The sequence below is a fragment of the Oncorhynchus clarkii genome, chromosome 30, assembly GCF_045791955.1.
Source record: "Oncorhynchus clarkii lewisi isolate Uvic-CL-2024 chromosome 30, UVic_Ocla_1.0, whole genome shotgun sequence".
NCBI lineage: Eukaryota > Metazoa > Chordata > Actinopteri > Salmoniformes > Salmonidae > Oncorhynchus > Oncorhynchus clarkii.
The window spans coordinates 11,634,266-11,662,089 of record NC_092176.1 but is presented as its reverse complement, the minus strand read 5'-3'; the positions used below and the strand labels follow the sequence as shown (position 1 = coordinate 11,662,089).

Genomic DNA, 27,824 nt, shown 5'->3' with positions numbered 1-27,824 from the left:
ATTCATTTGTGTAATCACATCCATTACTTAACGCTGGTGCTGTGTAAACACTTCTCAACCTTTAGCTTACCTGTTTATTTCCAAGCCCCTTTCACAGTATTTTTCTCCCTTGAGTTAGATTCTAGGTTCATGGGAGCCATTGTAGCAAGAAAGTCCTGAGCTGCCCTAAGCCAGTGAATTATGTGTTTTTATCTGTTGATGTACTGTAGCCCATTGCCTGAGGTAAGACCCTAGTCCTCTGTGCACCACAGTCTCCAGAAGAGATAGCCTCTATAAACAACCATGCGATGACATGGACAGCAGCAACTGAGACATCATGTAAGTCAGCAACTGATAAATCACTCAGTTCCCTCAGTCATATTTAGTGTTGAGATCCAGTTCAACGGATAAATCACTCAGTTCCCTCAGTCATGTTTAGTGTTGAGATCCAGTTCAACTGAAAAATGACATTTTGGAAAAAAAGGTGCTATCTAGAACCAAAAAGGGTTCTTTAGCTGTTCCCATAGGATAACCCTTTAAAGAACGCCTTTTGGTTCCAGGTAGAACCCTTTTGGATTTCATATAGAACCCTTTCCACAGAGGGTTCTACATGGAACCCAAAATAGTTCTACCTGGAACCAAAAATGGTTCGCCTTTTTGGAACCCTTTTTTATAAAAGTGTAACTTCTTACGGCATGTGTGCTTTCCCATTAGGCTTCAGCTCTTGTATAAATTGGGTTAACCTACCTACTGTTGAGGAGCTTTTTAATATGGTAATTTTACTTCCTCTAGGTCCCATTCTTCTGTTTCTTCTTCCTCCTCCTCCTCCTCCTCATCTTCTTCTTCTGTTAGAATGTATTTCAGATCTTAGGTACTGTATGCCTAACATTACACAGTATTTTTCTTAACTGTCTCACTCCATTTGAATACCTGATCCTGGCCACCATTATAGCCAACTGCATCGTCCTTGCCTTGGAGCAGCACCTACCAGCCGGCGACAAGACCCCCATGTCAGAGCGCTTGGTAAGTGACCATTGCATGGGTCATATGTGCCATACCAATATTATATCATATTTGATCATTGGTTAACTACACTCTTCTCTCCAAGTGAAAAGGTGTCAGTCATTATATTCTCACATACAGGAATAACATATACAGTGGCTGGTGAAAGCCCCCCATTTTTCCTATTTTGTTGCCTTACAACCTGGAATTAAAATTGATTTTTTGGGGGGTTTGTATCATTTGATTTACACAACATGCCTACCACTTTGAAGATGCAAAATATTTTTTGTGTGTAAAACAAACAAGAAATAAGACAAAAAAACTGAAAACTTGGAGTGTGCATAACTATTCACCCCCCCCCCCCCCCCCCCCAAAGTTAATACTTTGTAGAGCCACCTTTTGCAGCAATTGCAGCTGCAAGTCTCTTTGGGGTATTTCTCTATAAGCTTTTAACATCTAGCCACTGGGATTTTTGCCCATTATTCAAGGCAAAACTGCTCAAGCTCCTTCAAGTTGGATGGGTTCCGCTGATGTACAGCAATCTTTAAGTCATACCACAGATTCTAAATTGGATTGAGGTCTAGGCTTTGACTAGGTCATTCCAAGACTTTTAAATGTTTCCCCTTAAACCACTCAAGTGTTGCTTTAGCAGTATACCTAGGGTCATTGTCCTGCTGAATATGAACCTCCGTCTCAATCTCAAATCTCTTGAAGACTGAAAAAAGGTTTCTCTCAATAATTTCCCTGTATTCAGCACCATCCATCATTCCTTCAATTCTGACCAGTTTCCCAGTCCCTGCCAATGAAAAACAAACCCACAACATGATGCTGCCACCACCATGCTTCACTGTGGGGATGGTGTTCTTGGGGTGATGAAAAGTGTTGGGTTTGCACCAGACATAGCGTTTTCCTTGATGGCCAAAAGCTGAATTTTAGTCTCATCTAACCAGAGTACCTTCTTCCGTATGTTTGGGGAGTCTCTTACATGCCTTTTGGCGAACACCAAATGTGTTTGTTAATTTTCACTTTAAGCAATGGCTTCTCTACCATAAAGCCCAACTCTGTGGAGTGTACGGCTTAAAGTGGTCCTATGGACAGATACTCCAATCTCTGCTGTGGAGCTTTGCAGCTCCTTCAGGGTTATCTTTGGTCTTTGTGTTGCCTCTTTGATTATTGCCTGGTCCGTGAGTTTTGGTGGGCCGCCCTCTCTTGGCAGGTTTGTTGTGGTACTATATTCTTTCCATTTTTTAATAATGATTTAATGGTGCTCTGTGGGATGTTCAAAGTTTCTGATATTTTTTATAACCCAACCCTGATCTGTACTTCTCCACAACTTTGTCCCTGATCTGTTTGGAGAGTTCCTTGGTCTTTATGGTGCCGCTTGCTTGGCGGTGCCCCTTGCTTAGTGGTGTTGCAGACTCTGGGACCTTTCAGAACAGGTGTATATCCCGTTCGGGCTAGGCATCCCGCTAGCGGGACAACTTCCGGTGAAACTGGAGGGCGTGCAATTCAAATAAATAATCCTAAAAATTATGGTTATTAAACACTTAGGTACATACAAGTGTCTTATATCAGTTGAAAGCTTAAATTCTTGTTAATAGAAGTCCATTACAGCGAAAGCAGGCCATGCGATTGTTTGAGGACGGCGCCCCACATCAAAATATTTTTCCACCGGAACAGGTTTTATAAATTCATAAATAGCGATTAAATATTCACTAACTTTTTGAAAATCTTCCTCTGATTTGTCATCCAAAGGGTCCCAGCTATAACATGTAGTGTTGTTTTGTTAGATAAAATCCTTCTTTATATCCCAAGAAGTCTGTTTAGTTGGCGCCATCAATTTTAGTAATCCACTCGTTCAACATGCAGAAAAAGGAATCTGAAAATCTACCGCTAAACTTTCTTTCAACAAGTCAAAATACATTTTTATTTACTCCTCAGATACCCTAAAATGTAATCAAATTATAATATTTCTTACGGAAAGAAGTATGTTCAATAGGAAACTTTAGCAGGTGCGTTTTGTCTTCATTCTGTGCCCAAACACGAATTCCCAAGACTGTGTCCCTGTACTAAAACTCATATTTCTTATTTGTTTTGGAAGTTACAAGCCTGAAACCTTTCACATAGAATGCTGACACCCTGTGGAAGCCATAGGAATTGCATCCTGGGAGCTGGAATTCAGAATGCCCCTATACTTTCCATCGTAAGAGCTTGGTCTCTCAAAAAAAATGATTCCGGTTGGTTTTCCTATGGATTTTCTCCTACCATATCTATTGTGTTATAGTCTCCTACATTATTTTAAAATTTCCACAAACTTCAAAGTGTTTTCTTTGAAATGGTACCAATTATATGCATATCCTGGCTTCAGGCAACAGGCAGTTTACTTTGGGCATGTCAGTCAGGCGGAAATTTAGAAAAAAGGAGCCCTAAGAAGATATCTACTGAGATCATGTGACAGATCATGTGACACTTAGATTGCACACAGGTGGACTTTATTTAGCTAATTATATGACTTCTGAAGGTAATTGGTTGCACCAGATCTTATTTAGGGGCTTCATAGCAAAGGGGGTGAATACATATGCACGCACCACTTTTCAGTTTTTATTTATTTTTTGAAACAAGTTATTTTTTAAATTTCACTTCACCAATTTGTGCTATTTTGAGTATGTCCATTACATGAAATCCAAATAAGAATCCATTTATATTACAGGTCATAATGCAACAAAATAGGAAAAATGCCAAGAGGGGTGAATACTTTTGCAAGGCACTGTACAGTACTGCAGATTTGAATGACACAACCCATCAGCAGTTTTTTTTTTGGGGGGGGGGGGTTACCCATGCAGGCAGCTGGGGTTTCTCACCAGTTGTCCTCAGTCAGCTAACCAGTATCACACAGAGGTGACTTTGATCCCCCTGCTTACAGACACTTTAGGCTCCCTATTGAACTCTGTTGTTAAGTCTTGCCATTAAAAGGGTCAATGCTGTGAGCTCCTCCACCCAATCATATAGACTTAGCTGGTTGGGGCACGCTGGTTGTTTTAAGAATTAAATGTCACTCCCTTCAGGCAAAGTGCCTCACAGCTGCACCCACTAATTGATCCGCTCCCCCAGATAGACCAAGGCTCTGTCTGAAATATTGACACGACTCACTCCATCGTGATATTAACCCATTACATTACTTTTTAACTCACATTCAGCCCAAAAATCACATTATAAACTAACGATGATGGATATCAATGGTCACTTACATTCTCAGCCTCTCTTGTCTTAACAGGACGACACAGAGCCCTATTTTATTGGAATATTTTGTTTTGAAGCTGGCATTAAGATCATCGCCCTTGGCTTTGCGTTTCACAAAGGCTCCTATCTCCGGAATGGCTGGAATGTAATGGACTTTGTGGTGGTGCTAACAGGGTGAGTACTGAGCTAATGGCTCATGCTAAATGTTCACACTGCTTTAAAATGACAGACCTGATCCTGAGTAGATTAATGAGAAAGCACAATGTTAATGTGTGTGGTGTGTGTGTTGTGTTGTGTGTTTCATGTAACATTTTGTATGATCATGAAGAATCGTGATGCACTGGAGACACTGGGAATGGCTGAAATTCCTTAGATCGATCATCCTCTTCTTTTAGACATAACTGTATATATGCATGAGAATGGCGCCGAAGGAGATGGCTGCCGTTTTACAATCCCGTAACCAATTGTACATGTTTTTTCACGTTATTTGTAACTTATTTTGTACATAATGTTTCTGCCACCGTGTCTTATGACCAAAAAGAGCTTCTAGATGTCAGGACAGCAAATATTCACCTCATACTGGAGGAATACTTTTTCATCAACGAGACGGACGGGAAGGATTTAATTCAGACGCCCAACATGGCCCTCATCCCCGTCATTCGCAGGAGAAAGAGACAGAGGTATCGTGGACGAAGGTTTGGGTGCCTTGTAGGGATCCATCGTCAAGAGGGTAATCTACCTTTACCATCGGTCCTATTAGCCAACGAACAACAAACGATAATAAAATAGACAAACTACGATCATGTATATCCTACCAACGGGACATTAAAAACTGTAATATCTTATGTTTCACTGAGTCGTGGCTGAACGACAACATGAATAACATACAGCTGGCGGGTTTGAAGCTTTTTAGGCAGGATAGAAGAGCGGCCTCTGGTAAGACAAGGGGTGACGGTCTATGTATATTTGTAAACAACAGCTGGTGCACGAAATCTAAGGGAGTCTCAAGGTTTTGCTCGCCTGAGGTAGAGTATCTTATCATAAGCTGTAGAACACACAATTCACCAAGAGAGTTTTCATCTTTATTTTTGGTAGCTGTCCTATATACCACCACAAACTGATGCTGGCACTAAGACTGCACTCAATGAGCTGTATATGGCCATAAGCAAACAGGAAAACGCTCATCCAGAGGTGGCGCTCCTAGAGGCCGGGGACTTTAATGCAGGGAAACTCAAATCCGCTTGACCTAATTTCTACCAGCATGTTAAATGTGCAACCAGAGGAAAAAAACTCTAGACCACCTTTACTCCACACACAGAGACGTGTACAAAGCTCTCCCTAGCCCTCCATTTTGGAAAATCTGACCATAATTCTATCCTCCTGATTCCTGCATACAAGCAAAAATTAAAGCAGGAAGCACCAGTGACTAGATCAATAAGAAAGTGGCCAGATGAAGCAGATGCTAAACTACAGGACTGTTTTGTTAGCTCAGACTGGAATATGTTCCCGGATTCTTCCGATGGCATTGAAGAGTACACCACATCATTCACTGGCTTCATCAATCAATGACGTCGTCCCCACAGAGACTGTACTTGCATACCCAAACCAGAAGCCATGGATTACAGGCAACATCCACACTGAGCTAAAGGGTAGAGCTGCCGATTTAGGGTAGAGCTGCCCTGGGACTAAAGACCTCCCTCTGCAACTGGATCCTGGACTTCCTGACGGGCCACCCCCAGGTGGTAAGGGTAGGTAACAACACATCCGCCACGCTGATCCTCAACACAGAGGCCCCTCTGGGGTGCGTGTTCAGTCCCCTCCTGTACTCCCTGTTCACTCATGACTGCATTTCAAGGCACGACGCCTACACCATCATCAAGTTTGTTGATGACACAACAACGATGAGATTGACCTCCTCCCTGTAGGCTGAGACCTGGCAGTGTGGTGCCAGGACAACAACCTCTCCCTCAACGTGATCAAGACAAAGGAGATGATTGTGGACTACAGGAAAAAGATGACAGAGCACGCCTCCATTCTCATCGACGGGGCTGCAGTGGCGCAGGTTGAGAGCTTCAAGTTCCTTGTTGTCCACATCACATCAAAAGGTTTTACATTTGCACCATCGAGAGCATCCTGACTGGTTGCATCACTGCCTGGTATGGCAACTGCTTGTCCTCCGACCGCGTATGGCCCTGTACATCACTGGGGCCAAGCTTCCTGCATTTTCTGGACCTCTATACCAGGCGGTGTCAGTGGAAGGCCCTAAAAATTTTCAAAGACTCCAGCCACCCTAGTCATAGACTGTCCCCTCTGCTACCGCACGGCAAGTGGTACCGGAGCGCCACGTCTAGGTCCAAAAGGCTTCTTACCACTTCTATTACCACTTTTTTTTTCTTAACTTCTTATAGCATTGTTGGTTAAGGACTTGTAAGTAATCATTTCACTGTTGTATTTGGCGCATGTGACAAATAACATTTTATTTTATTTGCAGCGGTAAACAAATATCGTCTGGAATAGTTATTCAGGGCAACATTACAGGATGCTATGGTAAACTTTACCATAGAAAGGCAGTATATTTGCAAAAAAAAGAAGAGGGCCACAAAAGTAGAAGCGCTTGCACTGAGAGAGGAGCTTGCGTATTGGAGCTAGAATATCAGTGAGGCAATAGGAGTGGAACTATGGGTGGGAGAGGAGCATGAGGTAACTACCGTAGGCTTTCAGTGAGGGACCATGAGGGAAAAGATGAAGGGGACGAGGAGAGAGTGGAGGAGGGGTAATGATGAGGATGCTGTTGCGCTGGAGAGAGTCCTCGGGGAGTTGCTCTCATCACCAGGGAGTGTCCTGGCTTGCTGTACCTATTGACTCTGACATTTATTTGGCCCATCTATTGGGGCTTACATCAGCTTTGATACCTAATTGCAATAAACCAATTCTCTGGAAGCCCTACTCCACCCACTTGGAAGTCAATCTCAGTGTTCCAACCTTTTGTTCTTGCTCAGTGGACGTACGGGGAACCAACCGGGGGCAATGTAATACGACCAATTCCTGGAACTGGTCTTGTTTCAGAGTAACCGTCACACAGAGCCGTGTGTGTGAGAGAGAGCTGTAGAGACAAAGGCAGCAAGCGGTCTGTCTGTCAATACAGTGTGTTAGGGAAAGGTTAGGGCTATTGACAGCTTGTCAAAGCCTCTACATGGACCTGTCACCATCACTGAACACACAGGGCATCATTCTGCTCTGCTTCCATATTCACTGACACTACTTATGGATAGGGCTGCATGGGGAGGAAGGAGGGGAGGCAGGGCTGATTGAAATTGGGGCAGAGCAGCCTGACATGATAACCATAACTGAAGGGCTGTGGTGGATGAGAGCCTTTACACGAGCAGTCTGGCCCTGTTATCAGTGCCATGCTACAGTGAGTGATTGATCCATGGTGTCAGTCTCTGACAGCCATTGGATCACCATGTGCTGCATGCACATCAAAGCGCTGTATGCTATCCCTATGGCTGTAACTACAGGGTGTACCTAGCAGGAAACCAATCGCCATAGTAATTACCATTGCTGCCTCACTGATTATTAATGAAACCCATTCTTACCATTCCCTAGGATATGAGTACTTGAAGCAGGTATAAAGTCAATACCAAAGACGCCATACATTTCAGATCGGTTACAGCTACCGTATAAGTAAAAGCAGTGATTGTGTACCATAACGTTAGTTGTGAATTGTCTATTTTTAACAGTATTGTGTACAAATAGTGTTCCGTTAATGGTGATGAATGTATTAAGAAGATGAAGATCTTGCACACGTTTGGCCCCAGGACACACGAGGGCCATGTTTCATGTGCTGGTGCTGATGGTAATCAGATGTGGGGGGTCTGTGAATGAAAAGGCTTGTATTGAGCTCCCACAGGCAGGGCCAGCCCTGTAAATCAAATCCACTCAAATGTTCCAATAAGACGTTGGGTGTTGCTAATAAGTGCGTACAGAGGGGTCTGGAATTATTGGGTCCCTTAATGGAAAAATTATATTATTTTATACTAATACAATTGCTCAGAGAAGAAGTAAAGTCAAAATGATTGGATCTCCAGTTTTCAATACTCCAGCACCCTCCCCTTGCAAGGATAATGGCACAGAGCCTTTTTCTAAAATGTTTTATGAGATTGGAGAACGCTTGGGGAGGGATCTTAGACCATTCCTCTATACAGAATCTTTCCAGATCCTTGATATCCTTTGTCTGCACTCTTCAATTCAAACCACAGGTTTTCAATGGGGTTCAACTGTGGAGTCTGAGATCTGATTTTGTGGTCAATTAACCCTTTCTTTGTGGATTTTGATGTATGCTTGGGGTTATTGTCTTGCTGGAAAATGTACTTTTGTATTTGAACCGTTATTACGGTGACTGCGGTCATTTGGCTGGCCAATTACCATCATCCAAAATTCCACGACTGTCACAGCCCTACTGTTCACTTCTGCCAGCAAGATATCAGTAGTTACGCTCAAATGTCCACTTCAAGTTATTCAGACTGCTTACCCACTGTCTCCCAGACATCTGGGAAATGTTGTGTACAGTGCAGTACTATACACTACATGCACATACACTACTAGTCAAACACTTCTACACTCAAGACCTAGACATGAAAAGTGACATTTAAAAATGTCTCTAAAAGTTTTTATAATAGTCATTATACAACTACAGCCATGATAGACTGATTCATAAAGCTTCCCAACGCATCCCAATGGTATGTCACATTTCACAGAGATTGATTCAATCCAATGACTTCGACCAGTATTGACAAGTAAAGGTCCATTGAGGATCCAACAGCAACGTAATATACTCCCCAAGGTCTTTAAACCGAGCAGGATAGAGAAACCAGGAGATTGGTTCAGGAAGTGCAACCGCTGCAACAAAAATCTATTTCTTTGGCAGGAAAATAGAACAGCCCACAATGCAAGACTGTAGAACAGCAACAAAAGAACCTAGGCAACTTGAACACAATGATAGCTTAATACTAAATAGCAAAGGATGGAGCGATGCCACTGTGACTCTCCTCATTTAACAAGTCCGCTGGTAATGTGCCTTGTACAATGGGGCAGATGTTTTTTTATTTTATTTACATTTTTAATCATATTGTGAAACAAAAGCGGAATCAACCAACCACCTCCATTTCCCATCAGATGGTGACGATAGTTTTTGTTGTTGTTGAGAGAAACCTTATCTTGATTCTGCTGTTTGTTAGGGCTCGAGACAGCTCGTTGAAGCTAATTGATTGGGAGAATGCTGGGCAGACAGGCGGAGTTGCAACATCAACAACATTCTGCAATCCAACTAACACCAGCACTAACCTCCAACACACTCCGTCAGCTGGGCTGGGAGCACTCTGCTTCAACACTTCTCCTCCGCTCCTGACTGCATGTGCTGCCATAGGAATAGAATGAATAGATTGGGCGTCCCCATTCAAGTCAATGATGGCACAGTGGTTGGACTGGTAGCCATGGCAATTGTACCCATAGGAGCAAAACAGGAAGTAAAATATGTGCTGTGATTTGTTGATTCAACTCAAATTACATTACAAAAAATACATTCCATTGCATGAGTTACATCAGTTAACATCATTTGGATGAACCTTCTACATTACCAAATACCAGGCAGCCATTGCAAGTGCACCCATGATGTCACGCCCTGACCGTAGAGATCTTTTTATTCTCTATGTTTGGTTGGTCAGGGTGTGACTCGGGTGGGAAACTCTATGTTCTGTGTTTCTATGTTTTGGCCGGGTATGGTTCTCAATCAGGGACAGCTGTCTATCGTTGTCTCTGATTGGGAATCATACTTAGGCAGCCTTTTTTTCCTTTTGTATTTGTGGGTAGTTGTCTTCGTTTGATGCAGGTATAGCATCACGGAGCGTCACGGTCGTGTTTGTTGTTTATTGTTTTGTTGGCGACATTTAAAGAGAAAATGTACGCTCACCACGTTGCACCTTGGTCCAGTCATTTTCAAGACAGCGGTCGTGACACATGAGTTGACCAGTCAAATTGCCAGGATAAGAGGTTCCAAGTCTGTTTTTATGACGGTTATTTTATTTCCATGATGGTTGTTATCCATAACTGTCGGTTACAGTAATTGTGCCAGCCCTAGTGAAAAGTGATGACTGAGGTTGTAGAGAGAGAAAGAGGGGAGCAGCAGTGAGCTATAGAGCTGAGGGATGTGGGGTATGTAGAGGGAGAGAGGGAAGGGAACAGTGAGCAGTAGAGCTGAATGATGTTGGGTCTGTAGAGAGAGAGAGAGGGAAGGAAACAGTGAGCAGTAGAGCTGAAGGATGTTGGGTCTGTAGAGAGAGAGAGAGAGAGGGAAGGGAACAGTGAGCAATAGAGCTGAAGGATGTGGGGTCTGTAGAGAGAGAGAGAGAGAGAGAGAGAGGGAAGGGAACAGTGAGCAATAGAGCTGAAGGATGTGGGGTCTGTAGAGAGAGAGAGAGAGAGAGAGAGAGAGAGAGAGAGAGAGAGAGAGAGAGAGAGAGAGAGAGAGAGAGAGAGAGAGAGAGAGAGAGAGAGAGAGAGAGAGAGAGGGGAACAGTGAGCAGTAGAGCTGAAGGATGTGGGGTCTGTAGAGCGAGAGGGAAGGGAACAGTGAGCAGTAGAGCTGAGGGATGTGGGCTCTCCAGTGAGCTGTGACGGTCTTAATCAACCTCAGCTCTTCTCCACCACCATCATCCCTTCTGCCATGATGCTCTCTGATGCTCTCAATCAGTAATGCCTCAAATTTATGTCCCCATTTTCCTTATTTAGAACACTGCTTCTTCTTCTATTGTTGTGTCAGTGTAAGCTCGGACATATTGTTTGATGGATTCACCACTGGACTGTGCTGAGTGTGCTCCTCAGAATTGTCTTCAATGGACAGGGTCTGTTTTTTGAGAAGAGGGACTTTCCTGTTTCCCAATGTACCTGATTCTGTGTGTTCCCTATTATTGGTTGGTTGATGTCGATTCATGCATTTTAAAGCATGTGTTTTGACAGTGAAAAATGTGCTTATTTTTACCGGTATACCCTAGTAGCCTTGTGTACAGTCAGAACCTTGCAGGAATATTGCTATGTGATAAACAGAGGTGTGTTTGCTGTGTAAATGCTATGTAATTATCAAGGGAGCTTCACCCTCTACCATCTCCCTCCTCCAGTACTTCACACTCCCCAACAGTACCAGCAGTAGTAACAACCGATTCACTTCTAGATGTGTGATACATCATGTAAGGGTATTGACACATTGTGACGTTGTGCTGAGAATCGAGCAATATCATAAACCTAGCAAGAGGCAAGATGGGATAGGAGATGGGGTCGTTCTGTGGTTGGAGCTAATGCAGAAGAGGGCCAGATATTCATCAAATGAGCGGTGGGATTGTACAGTGAGAATGTGTTCTAATCAGCAAGCCACTCTCCCAAAGAACAGCAATGGAACAAACAGCTGAATTATTAATCGTGTTTCCCTGTGTGGAGGAATCAGCCTAGTTAGTTGGAGTGTGCTTTTTTATCCACTGTGAAAAGGTTAAGCACATGTTTTATATACCTATGAATATTACAGAAAATATTATCAAGGAATGTCAAAAGGCTGTAAAGAAGTTCTAAGCGGTGGAAATAATTTTCTAGATTTGGGAGTAAGTAGCGCAGATGTAGATTTTAGATATACCATCTTAGTTACCATCTTTAGCACTTCTGCAATAGACGACTGACTGGCTCAGTGACGTTTGAAAACGGTTGTTGCGTCTTAACCAGTGGCGTGTAATCATTACCAAGAAAAAAAGGAGAAAAAATATATAAAATAACGTATATTTCATCTCTCTATGTTTCATCATTTTCCTTCAATTCGCAAGAGGTTGAATGCATCTCACCGGAAAAGGAATCTGAGCGAGCGAAACAGCACCCCTCTGTCTCTGTATGTGTAGGCCATCTACCTGATGCTGTCTGTTCAAAATTAATATGACATTGTTGCAGCCCGTAGTATTGGAGGCAATGGAAGCCAGCGATCATTTGGCCTCCCTTGATAAAAGAAGTAAAAAATAGTAGCCAGTCAGCGTTGAGCTTAACTGTGAACAGCTCTGACGCACCCCAAAAAAGTGTAAAGGGGAGCCAGCCACTTCATTCCAATCACATTACATTGAGAGCAATACATTATTAACAGAAACAACTTGAATTGTTGCATCTCGTTGTGTTGTTGTACTCCGGTGGCTAGCTAGCTAGCTAAAATTGTCCCTTTCCTTAATTAGCCATGGATGGAGATATGGATTTTAACTTGTGTTTTTATTAATTCTCTGTACTGGCCAATGATAATAAAGGTGATTCTGATCCAACCATTAATTAATATATTGTGCCCCTAGCCTGAGAGGATGGAAGTTCAATATGTATCTAGATGTAGAAGTCTAATGTTAACTAGCTAACATTGCCCATGAAAGGAAGTTAGGCTAGCCTGCAAGCATTTTAGCCAGCTAGCCTAGGATGACGACAACTAAAATCGTGTACTGAATGACAGAGTGATTTGTTTCGTCAACATGGAAGAGAGGAGGATGGCATTGGCGTTTCTCTACAGGTAGAGTCAACCAATTATTTTTTCTACTTGCACGAACACACAACCTAGCCTCAAACGAATTAGCGTAACGCAGCGGATATAAATACCCCTAGTAACTTTTCCTATTCATGAAAATCGCAAATGAAATGAAATAAATATATTCAAACACAAGCTTAGCCTTTTGTTAACAACACTGTCATCTCAGATTTTCAAAATATGCGTTACAGCCAACGCTAGACAAGCATTTGTGTAAGTTTATCATGTCATAATGCTATGCTAGGCTCTGCTGGCAGCAGGCAACATTTTCACGAAAATAAGAAAAGCAACCAAATTAAATAATTTACCTTTGAAGAACTTCGGATGCTTTCACTCAGGAGACTCCCAGTTAGATAGCAAATGTTCCTTTTTTATTAAAATATTATTTTTGTAGGCGAAATAGCTCCCGTTTGTTCATCATGCTTGGCTGAGAAATCGACCGGAAAATGCTACCACTACAATGCTGAACTTTTTTCAAAATTACCTCCATAATATCGACAGAAACACAACAAACGTTGTTTAGGATCCATCCTCAAGGTGTTTTTAACATATATATCCGTCGAGGCAATTGGTTTCTCATAAGAAGCGATTGGAAAAATGGCTACCTCAGTATTTTACGCAAGATTTTCTGCGGGAGACACCATGTGACCACTTGCTATATATGGTCCCTTACGGCTATTCTTCAATGGAAATGCGTAAAAAGACGTCACAATGCTGTAGACACCTTGGGGAATACGTGGAAAACGTAAGCTCATTCGTAGCTCATTCACAGCCATATAAGGAGTCATTGGCATGAGGCAGTTTCACTTCCTGGTTGGATTTTTATCTGGGTTTCGCCTGTAACATCAGTTCTGTGGCACTCACAGACAATATCTTTGCAGTTTTGGAAATGTCAGTGTTTTCTTTCCAAAGCTGTCAATTATATGCATAGTCAAGCATCTTTTTGTGACAAAATATCTTGTTTAAAATGGGAACGTTTTTCATCCAAAAAGTTTAATAGCGCCCCCTAATGCATAACTGGGTATTACACACACATAAATCAGAACCATGGGCAGCCACATCGATTGGACTAAAAACATTTTTTTGGTATCTTTTAGTTGTCACGGTATTAGACTAAGCATGGGTGATTTTATTATGTTGAAGTGGTGCTGGAATAGTGGAGGCAGCTCCTGTTTTCTTTGCGACTTTCGGTAACTCTCTGCGGTTGTAAATCAATAGTCGTTTAGTAGTCCGGAAATGTCGGAAACATTACTTGCTTGACCATGCTGTAGGTCATGTAGCGATTTGTTACATACAATATGCTTTGTGGACTTCACCAGACAGCGGTTGCCACTGTGTCCTCTTGTTGTCTCGGCCTTTAGCCCTACTGTATGTACAGTATTACAGTGGCAAGGGATATTAACTAACAGGTTATAGAGCAAACAACGCAATTATCACAACACAGGTTGTAATATGGCTTTTTTTCTGGCTTGGCTTCCCCGGTGATTTTACCCACACACCACTACTGGTCTTAAGTGCTCCTGACCCGCCTTTCTCAGAGCCACTTTGCTCTTGTCCTCAGCTCAACTCAGCTCAATTTGAAGGTGTGATGATGAGGCTCTTAACTCAATTTTGTTCTGCTGGCTGCACTGGTGGCATTACCATCCTGTGACTGCTAATGGTAGAGATGAGATAAGATGGGGGGAGGAGGAGGAGGCTGTCATTGCTTTGTGCAGAGTAGTGGTGAAGGACCTGGTTGAGATGGAGTGCTTGACTGGCAGGCAGCTTTGTTCCACACATGGCGTTAGGTACCATTTATTGAAATGGTTGTTATTTCAGGAAAACAAGCTATTACTCACCAATGTCAATTGTGCAATGACCCCATGGGCTATGTGAGATTGGCTGTGTTATCATGCACTCTCCCCTTGAATACTGAAATCAGGTAGAGGCACTGTCACTCTTGCCTTCCGTGCTACAGGTGGGAATCATTCCCCATGGGGAGAATTTGTTTTCTCAATAGAGATGCATTTTTTGTCCTTTATTTAGTCAGGGAAGTCACATTGAGATTAGCGTCTCTTTTACAAGTGAGCCCAGGAGTGGATTATTTATACACGTGATTAACAGATGTAGGATCATAATTTTATCAGTCTTTTGTTGCTGAAAAATGTCCTGCTCAGCAGGAAATGCAAACATGTATTGTATTTGAGTTTTAAAAAGGCTTCTAAAGTTTGCAGTTTGTACTTAGAAATTTCAGACTTGATTTTCCCTAACAAACATCTACAAAAAATGTCCAATAATTATAATCCACATTTCCTGTTGCTGCAGGATTATTTTTCTGCTGTAGCAAACTGGTTCAATTTAAGATCCTACATCTGTAGGCTCCATTTTGGTGTAATAAGAAAGGTTAAGAAATTAAACAGTTTCATTTTCATTGTAATACTCCTATGCATATTAGAAATATCCCTTTACTGCTGTCATATTCCCTTCTCAGCCCAAAATACAGAATTTAGCTTCTCCTTTAAATAGGTTTGAATTTACGAAGGCCTCAAATAAAGATTATCAGCACTTTTCTTGTCTTTTCACTCTTCTAGTGGTATTCGAGTTGTCAGTGTGTTGTTAACATCATGAAGGATCTATTTTATTGCTTTATTTCTACATAGTCTGCTCTTCTACGATTTGAACAACGATAATGTTTCATTGCAATGACTTTGGAATTGCATGGAACTGAGCTTGATCTATATAATTCATTCCTACGGAAGGCAAGAGAACCTGAACTAAGCATTTTGTGATGAAGACCTATGAGCAGGAATATAATCATGGCATAGCAGCATTTCCTTCAGTACGGATGGCTGAGGAGTGTTCTGTCTTAACCATGGCTTAATATAATAAGTGTATTTTGGACACTGGACTGACAAATTATGACATTTTCTATGTTATGTTAAGGTACGGTTGAATATCTCCCAGATCAATTGGGCTTGCAGTTACTTCAGGGTCCTTGCACAATTCTTCAGAAGCAACATTTATATCTGGGAGTCCCAGTCTTTCCTGACTAGTGAGCCTTGATGCAGTCTTCCATAGAATCCACCACGCATGGCATGATCAGCATAGTTGCTGGGGTGGAAAGAAAACCAGCTATCTTACTTAATTCATTCAGCCTTCTACAACAGAGCCATGCTCCACTGTCTACTGAGTACTGTGTGTTGGTTTCATCCAGTATTTATTGGAGTGGCATGACATACTGTATTTCAGAGAAAGCTGGTGGCATGTGGGCCAGCTGGCTGAGGCTGTCCTGCTGAGTGGAGCTCCCATGGGACCCGTGCCACTGCCACCTCTCAGCTGTGCTCTGTGTCTGATGGAACGGAGCCGTCCTCTGTGTGTGTGCACGCGGGCGGGCGGGATGGGAGTCTTCACAGGTAAACGTACCTGTAGATATCTTAGTCTGGTTTCTGAAGCAGCATGGATAGTAGTGAACATGATGACAATGAGAGCCGAATAGGTAAAGTCCCTATATTACATGATCTGTGCTCTCTTGACCTTACAAGTTATGAGGGTTGACCTTTTTTTTTTACAATCATGTTCTTTCAATTTTATGACTGAGCCCTTGAATTTATACTCTTAGCGAAATTGTGTAGAGGGCCTGTGTTTGTGTGTGTCCGTCAGGGTGTTTTATTGGCCAAATAATAGGAGTTGATGTCTCTCCTCCCCTCACACCCCTCATTTAGATCAGACAGACCAAAGGCAGACAGAGGGAGCAGCCTTATACCAGGAAGTGAGGCGGACCCATCCAGGAAGTCATTATGCATTAACGCTATTAACAAGTTGGGTTGGAAAAGAGACCATTTTATAAGTGACTTTGTCTGGGATCTGACAGCCAAGTGTGACCACCATTATTCATGTTTCTGTTTGGTCTTTTAAATGTTTCACAGAAACACATCAGTAACCACCTGACCAGTGAAGACTCTAATAAATTCTGATTAGGAGTTGGGACACTCAGGTCCTGAGCATTTCCAGACAGGCTTTTCATTACCCAACACGAATTACTGGCCACTGGACAAGAATAGCTGTTTTTTTTTTTTGGTCACTTTCACTTCTTCAAATGTCACAGGAAATGGAAGAAGTTGAATCAGAGATGAGAGTGAGAGGGGGGTGCTGTAATGGAGAGGGCTCCTGGACTCTCACTCAGACAGGGACAGAGGATCGATGTCTGGGGGATGGGGGTGTCTCTCTGGCTGGCTGGCTCTCCCTCCTTGGGGAAGGTGATTGATCTAAAAGCTTTTTGTTGTCAGGGAGTGGTGGAGTGGTGGAGTGGTGGGACCCTGTGTCTGTGTGTGTGCATGCGTGTGTGCATGCTTTCGTGCATGTGGTGTGTGTGTGTGTCGTCAAGGAGTGGTGTGAGCCACTGCCTGTCTCAGAGACTGACTGGAGTGTCCCTCCACAGGCCTCCTTGCTATGATAATTTCTTAGCGAGTGACAAGCACAAGACCTGCTGGGAAAAGCAGCTTGTCCAGTCACACTGCAGATGCGTTTTCACCAGATGCCCCGCTCCCTTATGGAAACGATGATGAACTGTTGTAGATGGTGTAAGTTTGACCTGTTTAGCTAGGTTAGCCCTCTGTCTACCTGCCAGATAGTAATGACTGCAGTTTTATTGAGCAGAGCTGTCAGTATGTTAAGCTGATATCCATTACATGAGTCCTGGATTTGGCCCCAACGTCATTGATCTGCACTTACTGTCCATCACACAGATGGCCTGAGTTGCATGCTATACTGGTACTACAGTGTAGTGAAGGCCCAGACATTACTGTGCTGTGATATGCAGAACTGTGTGGCGATTTGATTTGAAACATGGCTGATATCGTGAAACTGATTAGCATTTTTACAGTTGTTAAAACAAATAGTTTTTGTGATGTCAAATTTGAAGAATATTGCATTAAGAGGAGTGTATGGTTGGTTCCAGGCTGCCAGGCTAACTACAGTGTGGGTGGCAGGTGACTGGCACACCTGGGGCACAACTTGTGACTATGTTGGTTGAGCTGTGGCTACAGGCTTATTGACTTTTCTTATATTTCCTTTGTCTAACTCCAACTTATTGTCATTTCCTTTGTCTAACTCCAACTTATTGTCATTTCCTTTGTCTAACTCCAACTTATTGTCATTTCCTTTGTCTAACTCCAACTTATTGTCATTTCCTTTGTCTAACTCCAACTTATTGTCATTTCCTTTGTCTAACTCCAACTTATTGTCATTTCCTTTGTCTAACTCCAACTTATTGTCATTTCCTTTGTCTAACTCCAACTTATTGTCATTTCCTTTGTCTAACTCCAACTTATTGTCATTTCCTTTGTCTAACTCCAACTTATTGTCATTTCCTTTGTCTAACTCCAACTTATTGTCATTTCCTTTGTCTAACTCCAACTTATTGTCATTTCCTTTGTCTAACTCCAACTTATTGTCATTTCCTTTGTCTAACTCCAACTTATTGTCATTTCCTTTGTCTAACTCCAACTTATTGTCATTTCCTTTGTCTAACTCCAACTTATTGTCATTTCCTTTGTCTAACTCCAACTTATTGTCATTTCCTTTGCATTGTCTCTTGTCTTTCTCGGACATGCCTTGTCATTGACTCTGTTTTCAGACCTGCTCAGTCACATCCATAGGGAGCGGTGCACCAGGTTGTCAAATACGTCTCATGCTCACTGAGCCAAGTCTAATCACAACCATGTTCCATAATTGAGAAAACCATAAACAGCTAAATGATGTGATTCCATTTCCTAGGGCCCTATTACTGTAACAATATTTTGCCAATTTACTTTGATGGAAAGATAGTCCAACTCGACATTAGAATGTACATAACATGTGTCAAAGACATTACATCTGCACTTCATCATTCTGAGCCCATGGTCCCTTCGCTCGTTTATGATCATTATTGGTTGCTATGGAGACAAGCTTACCATGGCGTTGTCTTCAAATCGTCTCTTGATCAGATTCAGAGTTTGGGGATTGGTGACTTGGAGCATGGAAATATCAAGGGTATTTCACATATTATGGTATTATCAAAACAAATGATTTACTGACTACCTTGGACAACATTGTGTGTGAACATTGTGTTCCACTGTCAACCACGGAGTCGTCTCGTTATCTGCTCCACATGTCCAGCTTTATTAGGGGAAATCCCTCTGTTAGCTTAAATTCAATTACACAAAGGACATTTGATCTCAGCAGCTTCTGTATTACAGTACCTCAGTTTGCTTTTCCACATATTCATTTACACAGCCATGCACAGACAATAGGCATACACCTTCTCAAAGCAAACTGCTTGAGAGCTGTCCTCTTCCAACTTTGATTTGGTCTTCTTTTGATACTTTCTGAAGAGAATCACTTCATTTTGTCATTGTTGCTGTGCAACAACAAAGGCCCAATACAGACTGAGTCAACAGAAATATCTTCATGTTATTGCTTTGCTTTGCTTTCTGTTGGCAAACAAACACAATTCCTTTTATTTCCTCTCGTCTCTGGCTTCACCCCACTCTCATTGTTGCTTTTCACTCCCAGAACCCCTGTCTCCTGGCTGCTGTTGTCTAATGAGATCAGTGGAGCCTCCTTTGTTTCTATGGTGACGCCTCCAGTTGTCTCCAGTGTGGCTTTCCCTCCCTGTGCAGCCAATATGGTCTCTCTCTCCCTCTCGCTACTTCTATCTCTACCAATATAGTCTCATCCACACTGCTGTAGCTGGGGAGCCCTCTCTCTCTGTATCTCTTTCTTTTCTCTCTCTCGCTCACTCACTCGCACTCTTTCTCCCTTTCGCTACTTCTCTCTCTTTCTTGCTTTCTCTCTATCCCTCATCCCCTTTCTCTTGCTCTCCCTTGTTTCTATCTCCCCCTCTCAGCTGTGAAGTGAGTAAGATACAATAGATCAGTGGGATGATGGGATCACTAAACTATATGTAAAAAATCTACCTTTTTTCTGAGTACTTCACTGTAAGGAAACAAAGACCATATGATTTGTAATGGAATTTGAACCTCAGTCAGACTTGAACTTGGCCCAGAGCCGTGTTGGAAAAAATATTGCATCACATGAATATCAAACACATTTAGATGCATTGCATGTTCCGTCGCTAGTTCTGAGAGCATCACAGCATATTTCAGGAAGAATCAGAAATTATTTTTTTGAAGACTCCCAGCCCCAGCAATCCACCAAGGAGCGTGTTCCTCTCCTTTACAGTGTTTGCCAGCATTGAGGCCAGGCTTGTCACCCTCGGCATCCTCAGCTGTAGATGTATGAATAAAACAGGAGCAGGGGCATTTTGCCAGCTCTCATCCTTGCCAGCTCTCATCCACTGGGGCAAATTGCACAGGACAGGATGCTCTCTTCATGCTACTTCCTCAGAGCACGTTTTCCACATCTCTTCATCATTATTTAGGCCCAATCCCAAGCTAGCTATTGGGATGGATCTCACATCATATGCCTATTACAAAGATTACATTGTTGAGATGTCAAACGTCCATGAAAATATGAAGCGAGTGTGTTATTTGTGAAATGTCAAGTTCTCACGATGATTCTGTCATCCAATATTTACAATAGACAGACTACAGACAGACAGGCAGACTGACTGGCAAGAGAGACAGACCGACTGAACAGACAAACAGACGGGGGGGCGGGGGGGAGTATACAGTAGAGCCGCCAGACGGCCCGTCCTCCATGCATAATTGTCTCTTTTCCACTTCACCTGCGCTAGACTGGGGCTAATGGGCCTCCCTGGTTTATGCAAGATGATGCTGCTGGGCTGACTATGTGATGTTTTACTCCCAGTGGCAGGGTGAGACACTGATCTATTTCAGCCTCTACTACTCCATCCTGCTGGGTGCTGGGAGAGGGAACTGGCTGAGGTGGGGTGTGTGCTGCGTGCTGTGTGCTGTGCATGGGGGATATGTCTAGAGTGCTCAGCCGTGTTCCACCCTGTGTAATTACCGAGTCGTTGAGCATCTCGTCTAACTGCAAATAATAGAGTTGTAGCGCATGTTGAACGAGTTGTTGTGCAAACTGGGCGTATGTGACATCTACAATGTGCGCTACGTTGAGCATTTCGTTTCTGGGGGTTATAGAGTGAGTCCTATTTTATGCACAGTGTCTAAACATTATTAGAGGTAAATGCCACTAGAAACAGGTTTAATGGATTTTAGATCTACCGTGCTCTCTTCCCGTTTCTATTGTGGAGAATATACGGCTGGCTCTATGCTAGCTCTCTGATGTGAGGTGAATGTGGTGATATTTTCCTTCTTCATTCAGATCATTTCCATGGCTCTAGCTGACCTGCGTACACAGTATACATCCCCGATGTCGATGGTCAGGTTGCTGTTGTTTCCACCTGAAATCTGAGAAAAGTGCTACCATTGAAATTGGCTCACACAAAGACCAGCATAGCATAGTAGGTCTCTGTTCAGGCAGCGGGTTCAGTAAGACCCCACTACACACCCAGGAAGTGTGCTCACGAATTAAAAGCCCACAACACACAAATGTGTGATTGCCGGGCAGAAGGACTATCAGACCGCGCAGAGAGGCACGAGATTGAACTTCCATCAACTTTTTAGAGTTTTCCCCCTTAGTTAACACTATCAATGTTTCCCTTTACTGTGGGAATTGTGATCGAATCAACACAATATTAGCCACTTTCAATGCAACATACCGAAACAAAACGAACTATGCAAGTCTTATTATGCAAAACTAACTGTGCAAGAGATTTTGTTGTAGGCGGAACGCATCAGAGCAGGATTCTATTTCATTGACACTAAGGACTCAGTCCGTACTCTACACCGACCAGTGCAGCATAACTAATCAGAGCTGCTGTAGAGCTATATGCAAATAGACCATTACCATATATGGATCTGTGCCATTCACTTTGAACTGGACTGTGTTTACGGCGTGAGCGGTCATGAGTAGATGCGCTTGTTTTGAGATCAAAGCCACGTGTGCACATTTGTTCATATCCTTTGCTAGTTTTTTGTACTTTGTAGTTTGTACATAATTTTTCTACTACCGTCTCTTATGACCGAAAATAACTTCTCGACCTCGGGACTGCGATTACTCACCATGGACTGGCAGAAAACTCTTTTTCCTTTCACAACTCTGATGAACCCGACTTGAAGGATACACTGCTTCCTCAGGAACAAGCCCCGATCCCCGGGATCTGCGTGAAGAGGAGGAGGCGGAGAAAGAGTGGCCGAAGGTCCGGCTGCCTTCTGAGTATTCGCAGGCGATTGAATAAACCCCCACTTCCCTCCATTCTGCTAGTAAACGTGCAATCTTTGGACAATGAAATCGACCAGTTACGCAGAGGATTAAACTACCAACGAGACATTAAAAACTGTAACATCTTATGCTTCACGGAGTCGTGGCTGAACGAGGCCAACATCAACATAGAGCTGGCTGGTTATGCGATGTACCGGCAGGATAGAACAGCGGCAGTCTATGTATTTTTGTAAACAACAGCTGGTACATGATATCTAAGGAAGTCTTGAGCTATTGCTCCCCTGAGGTAGAGTTTCTTATGACTACCTACCGAGAGAGTTTTCATCTGTATTCTTTGTAGCTGTTTACATACCACCACAGTCAGAGGCTGGTACTAAGGCAGCATACCGACCCCCCCCCCCCCCCCCCCCCCCCCCCCCAGCTCCCAGCTGTGCCCTGGACACCATTTGTGAAATGATCGTCCCCCATCTAGCTTCAGAGTTTGTTCTGTTAGGTGACCTAAACTGGGATATGCATAACACCCCGGCAGTCCTACAATCTAAGCTAGATGCCCTCAATCTCACACAAATCATCAAGGAACCCACCAGGTACAACCCTAAATCTGTAAACAAGGGCACCCTCATAGACGTCATCCTGACCAACTGGACCTCCAAATACACCTCCGCTGTCTTCAACCAGGATCTCAGCGATCACTGCCTCATTGCCTGTATCCGCTACGGATCCGCAGTCAAACGATCACCCTTCATCACTGTCAAACGCTCCCTAAAACACTTCTGCGAGCAGGCCTTTCTAATCGACCTGGCCCGGGTATACTGGAAGGATATTGACCTCATCCCGTCAGTTGAGGATGCCTGGTCATTCTTTAAAAGTAACTTCCTCACCATTTTAGATAAGCATGCTCCGTTCAAAAAATGCAGAACTAAGAACAGATATAGCCCTTGGTTCACTCCAGACCTGACTGCCCTCGACCAGCACAAAAACATCCTGTGGGAGACTGCAATAGCATCGAATAGTCCCCGCGATATGCAACTGTTCAGGGAAGTCAGGAACCAATACACGCAGTCAGTCAGGAAAGCAAAGGCCAGCTTCTTCAGGCAGAAATTTGCATCCTGTAGCTCTAACTCCAAAAAGTTCTGGGACACTGTAAAGTCCATGGAGAACAAGAGCACCTCCTCCCAGCTGCCCACTGCACTGAGGCTAGGTAACACGGTCACCACCGATAAATCCATGATTATTGAAAACTTCAAGCATTTCTCAACGGCTGGCCATGCCGTCCTCCTGGCCACTCCAACCTCGGCCAACAGCTCCACTGACTATCCTACCGATCCTCGACTTCGGCGATGTCATCTACAAAATAGCTTCCAATGCTGAGTAAAGTAAACTGGATGCAGTTTATCACAGTGCCATCCGTTTTGTTACTAAAGCACCTTATACCACCCACCGCGACCTGTATGCTCTAGTCGGCTGGCCCTCGCTACATATTCGTCGCCAGACCCACTGGCTCCAGGTAATCTACAAGTCCATGCTAGGTAAAGCTCCGCCTTATCTCAGTTCACTGGTCACGATGGCAACACCCACCCGTAGCACGCGCTCCAGCAGGTGTATCTCACTGATCATCCCTAAAGCCAACACCTCATTTGGCCGCCTTTCGTTCCAGTTTTCTGCTGCCTGTGACTGGAACAAATTGCAAAAATCGCTGAAGTTGGAGACTTTTATCTCCCTCACCAACTTCAAACATCTGCTATCTGAGCAGCTAACCGATCGCTGCAGCTGTACATAGTCTATCGGTAAATAGCCCACCCAATTTACCTACCTCATCCCCATACTGTTTATATTTATTTACTTTTCTGCTCTTTTGCACACCAGTATCTCTACCTGTACATGACCATATGATCATTTATCACTCCAGTGTTAATCTGCTAAATTGTAATTATTCGCCTACCTCCTCATGCCTTATGCACACAATGTATATAGACTCTCTTTTTTTTCTTTTTTTTCTACTGTGTTATTGACTTGTTAATAGTTTACTCCATGTGTAACTCTGTGTTGTCTGTTCACACTGCTATGCTTTATCTTGGCCAGGTCGCAGTTGTAAATGAGAACTTGTTCTCAATTAGCCTACCTGGTTAAATAAAGGTGAAATAAAAATTGAAGGAGCTGTATTCCGCCATAAGCAAACAAGAAAATGCTCACCCAGAGATGGCGTTCCATGTAGCCGGGGACTTTAATGCAGGGAAACTTAAATCCATTCAAATCTGACTATAATTCTATCCTCCTGATTCCTGCTTACAAGCGAAAATTAAAGCAGGAAGCACCAGTGACTAGATCAATAAATAAGTGGTCAGATGAGGAAGATGCTAAGCTACAGGACTGTTTTGCTAGCACAGAGTAGAATATGTTCCGGGATTCCTCCGATGGGATTGAGTAGTACACCACATCAGTCATTGGCTTCATCAATTAGTGCATCGATGACGTCGTCCCCACAGTGACTGTACGTACATACCCCAACTAGAAGCCATGGATTACAGGCAGCATCTGCACTGAGCTAAAGGCTAGAACTGCTGCTTTTCAAGGAGAAATTCCGCTATGCCCTCCGACGAACCATCAAACAGGCAAAGCATCTATACAGACTTAGATCAAGTAGTACTACACCGGCTCTGACGCTCGTCGGATGTGGCAGGGCTTGCAAACAATTACAGACTACGAGGGGTAACACAGCCGCGAGCTGCCCAGTGACACAAGCCTACCAGACGAGCTAAACTACTTCTATGTTCGCTTTGAGGCAAATAACACTGAAACATGCATGAGAGCACCAGCTGCTCCAGAAGACTGTGTGATCACGCTCTCCGCCGCCGATGTAAGACCTTTAAACAAGTCAACATTCTTAAGGCCGCAGGGACAGACAGATTACCAGAACGTGTACTGCGAGCATGCGCTGACCAACTGGCAAGTGTCTTCACTGACATTTTCAACCTATCCCTGTCCGAGTCTGTAATACCAACATGTTTTAACATGTTTTAAAGCAGGCCACCATAGTCCCTGTACCCAAGAACACTAAGGTAACCTGCCTAAATGACTACCAACCCGTAGCACTCACGTCTGTAGCCATAAAATGCCTTGAAAGGCTGGTCATGGCTCACATCAACGCCATCATCCCAGAAACCCAAGACCACTCCAATTTGCATACCACCGCAACAGATCCATAGATGATGCAATCTCCATTGCACTTCACACTGCCCTTTCCCATCTGGACAAAAGGAACACCTATGTGAGAATGCTATTCATTGACTACAGCTCAGCGTTCAACACCATAGTGCCCTCTAAGCTCATCAATAAGCTAAGGACCCTGGGACTAAACACCTCCCTCTTCAACTGGATCCTGGTTAGGTAACAACACATCCGCCATGCTGATCCTCAATACAGAGGCCCCTCAGGGGTGCGTGCTCAGTCCCCTCCTGTACTCCCTGTTCACTCATGACTGCACGGCCAAGCACGACTACAACACCAGTAGATGACACAACATTGGTCACCGACAACGACGAGACAGCCTACAGGGAGGAGGTCAGAGACCTGGCCGTGTGGTGCCAGGACAACAACCTCTCCATCAACATGATCAAGACGAAGGAGATGATTGTGGACTACAGGAAAAAAACGACTGAGCACGCCCCCATTCTCATTGATGGGGCTGCAGTGGAGCAGGTTGAGAGCTTCAAGTTCCAACAAACTAACATGGTCCAAGAACACCAAGACAGTCGTGAAGAGGGCACGACAAAACCTATTCCCCCTCAGAAGACTGAAAAGATTTGGCATGGGTCCTCAGACCCTCAAAAGGTTCTACAGCTGCACCATCAAGAGCATTCTGACTGTTTACATCACTGCCTGGTATGGCAACTGCTCGGCCTCCAACCGCAAGGCACTACATAGGGTAGTGCGAACAGCTCAGTACATCACTGGGGCCAAGCTTCCTGCCATCAAGGACCTCTATACCAGGCAGTGTCAAAGGAAGGCCCTAAAAATTGTCAAAGACTCCAGCCATCCTAGTCATATACTGTTCTCTCTGCTACCGCATGGCAAGTGGTACTGGAGCGCCATGTTTAGGTCCAAGAGGCTTCTAAACAGCTTCTTCCCCCAAGCCATAAGACTCCTGAACATCTTGTCAGATGGCTACCCAGACTATTTGCAGTGCCCCCGCCTTTACACCACTGCTACTCTCTGTTGTCATCTATGCATACTCACTTTAATAACTCTACCTACATGTACATACTACCTCAAATAACCAGTGCCCCTGCACATTGACTCTGTATCGGTACACCCCTTTATATAGTCTCGCTGTTGTTTTTTCACTGCTACTCTTTATTTACTTGTTCCTCTTATCTCTTATTCTTATCTATATTTTTTTAAACTGCATTGTTGGTTAGGAGCGCGTTTCACTGTAAGGTCTCCACCTGTTGTATTCGGCGCATGTGACTAATAAAAATTTATTTTATTTGATCTAGCTGATCTAGAGTGTAAATATTAGACCAGTTGGAAAATAGATTTTCTATTGGACAAATTCAGGTCTGCTTATCCCCGTTTGCTTCCATTTAAGAAACATTTTTCAACAGAATTGGCGGAATGAATACACCCCTGATTACACATAAACACAATTCACTTTCATAGCAGCCGCATTGTATTCCTTCTCCCATGTCCTCTCATCCTACACACAGCCTACATCGTTGTCACCATATTAGCTAAAGTAACGTCATAGTCAATATAGCTAATCGAACTAACACGTTAGTAAAACGGTACAATCATGCAGTAACGTTAGTTTATTGTCAGTAAGCAGTATAGAAGTTACACCGGCGGGCCCCGGTGGCAATAAATTATTAAAACCAAAAGCTTACCTTGACTTCAAAAGTTCCGGTGTTGTGTTGCATAGTATAGCCAACTAGCTAACATAGCATCCCTCTGTTTGAGCAGGGTGTATCAGTAGGCTAAACGAGCTAGCTGTATTTGCTAGCTACGTAAGTGAAAATGACTCGCTTGCTTTTTGATTAAATTAATTTGTTAACTGTTAAACTATTGTATTTTTCTCTTGAGTCAACTACTCACCACATTTCATGCACTGCAGTGCTAGCTAGCTGTAGCTTATGCGTTCCGTACTAGACATGTCAGTTCATGCTGCTAGAGCTCTGATTTTATTTGATTTTATTTGGATCTCTTTTTGTCCCCATTTGGACAAATCTTCCAAGAGTCCTTAAACATTAAAATACAATTTATAATACGAACACATTTCCACATATAACACACTATTACAAACATACATAATATACTAACATAATGACCCAATAAATACTCAATCTAAAAAATATTGATTCTTCATCTACTATAGTCCCACAACATTTCTATGTGTTATATTTAAATAGTTTAAAAATAATGTTTCAATGTATATATTGAAAGGTTTCTCGTTTGCTCAGTTAATTTATTCAATTTCTTAATTTCTCTAAATCGAAATGTTCTTTTGCATATTTCTCTTTTCTGTCTTAATAACGCATAGATGGTGGACAACCTATTCCTAGTCTCTTACCAACTGAATACCGTTGTGAATAGAACTTGGCCGTTTTAAATGATGTATATTATAAAATAAAATAAGCATGTTTTTTACAATTATCTTATCGATTGATGACCAACCAAGAAAATTGCGCATGACTGCAACAGAATAACCATATTTCCACCTTAAAACAATCCTTGCTGCTTTATTCTGTGCATTCTGCAGCCTCCTAACTTCACTTGATGCATTTCCCCAGAC

General features: G+C 43.1%; 1 protein-coding gene across 1 annotated transcript in view; it reads left to right on the top strand.

The window, feature by feature from the left end:
• The window catches only part of LOC139389871 (voltage-dependent N-type calcium channel subunit alpha-1B-like), a 143,263-nt gene that overhangs the window by 1,562 nt on the left and 113,877 nt on the right, over positions 1–27,824 (top strand). The window contains exons 2-3 of the mRNA XM_071136869.1: positions 897–1,002; positions 4,256–4,395. Of these exons, the coding sequence (XP_070992970.1) occupies positions 897–1,002; positions 4,256–4,395 (246 nt within the window). The remainder of the gene's footprint in view (positions 1–896; positions 1,003–4,255; positions 4,396–27,824) is intronic.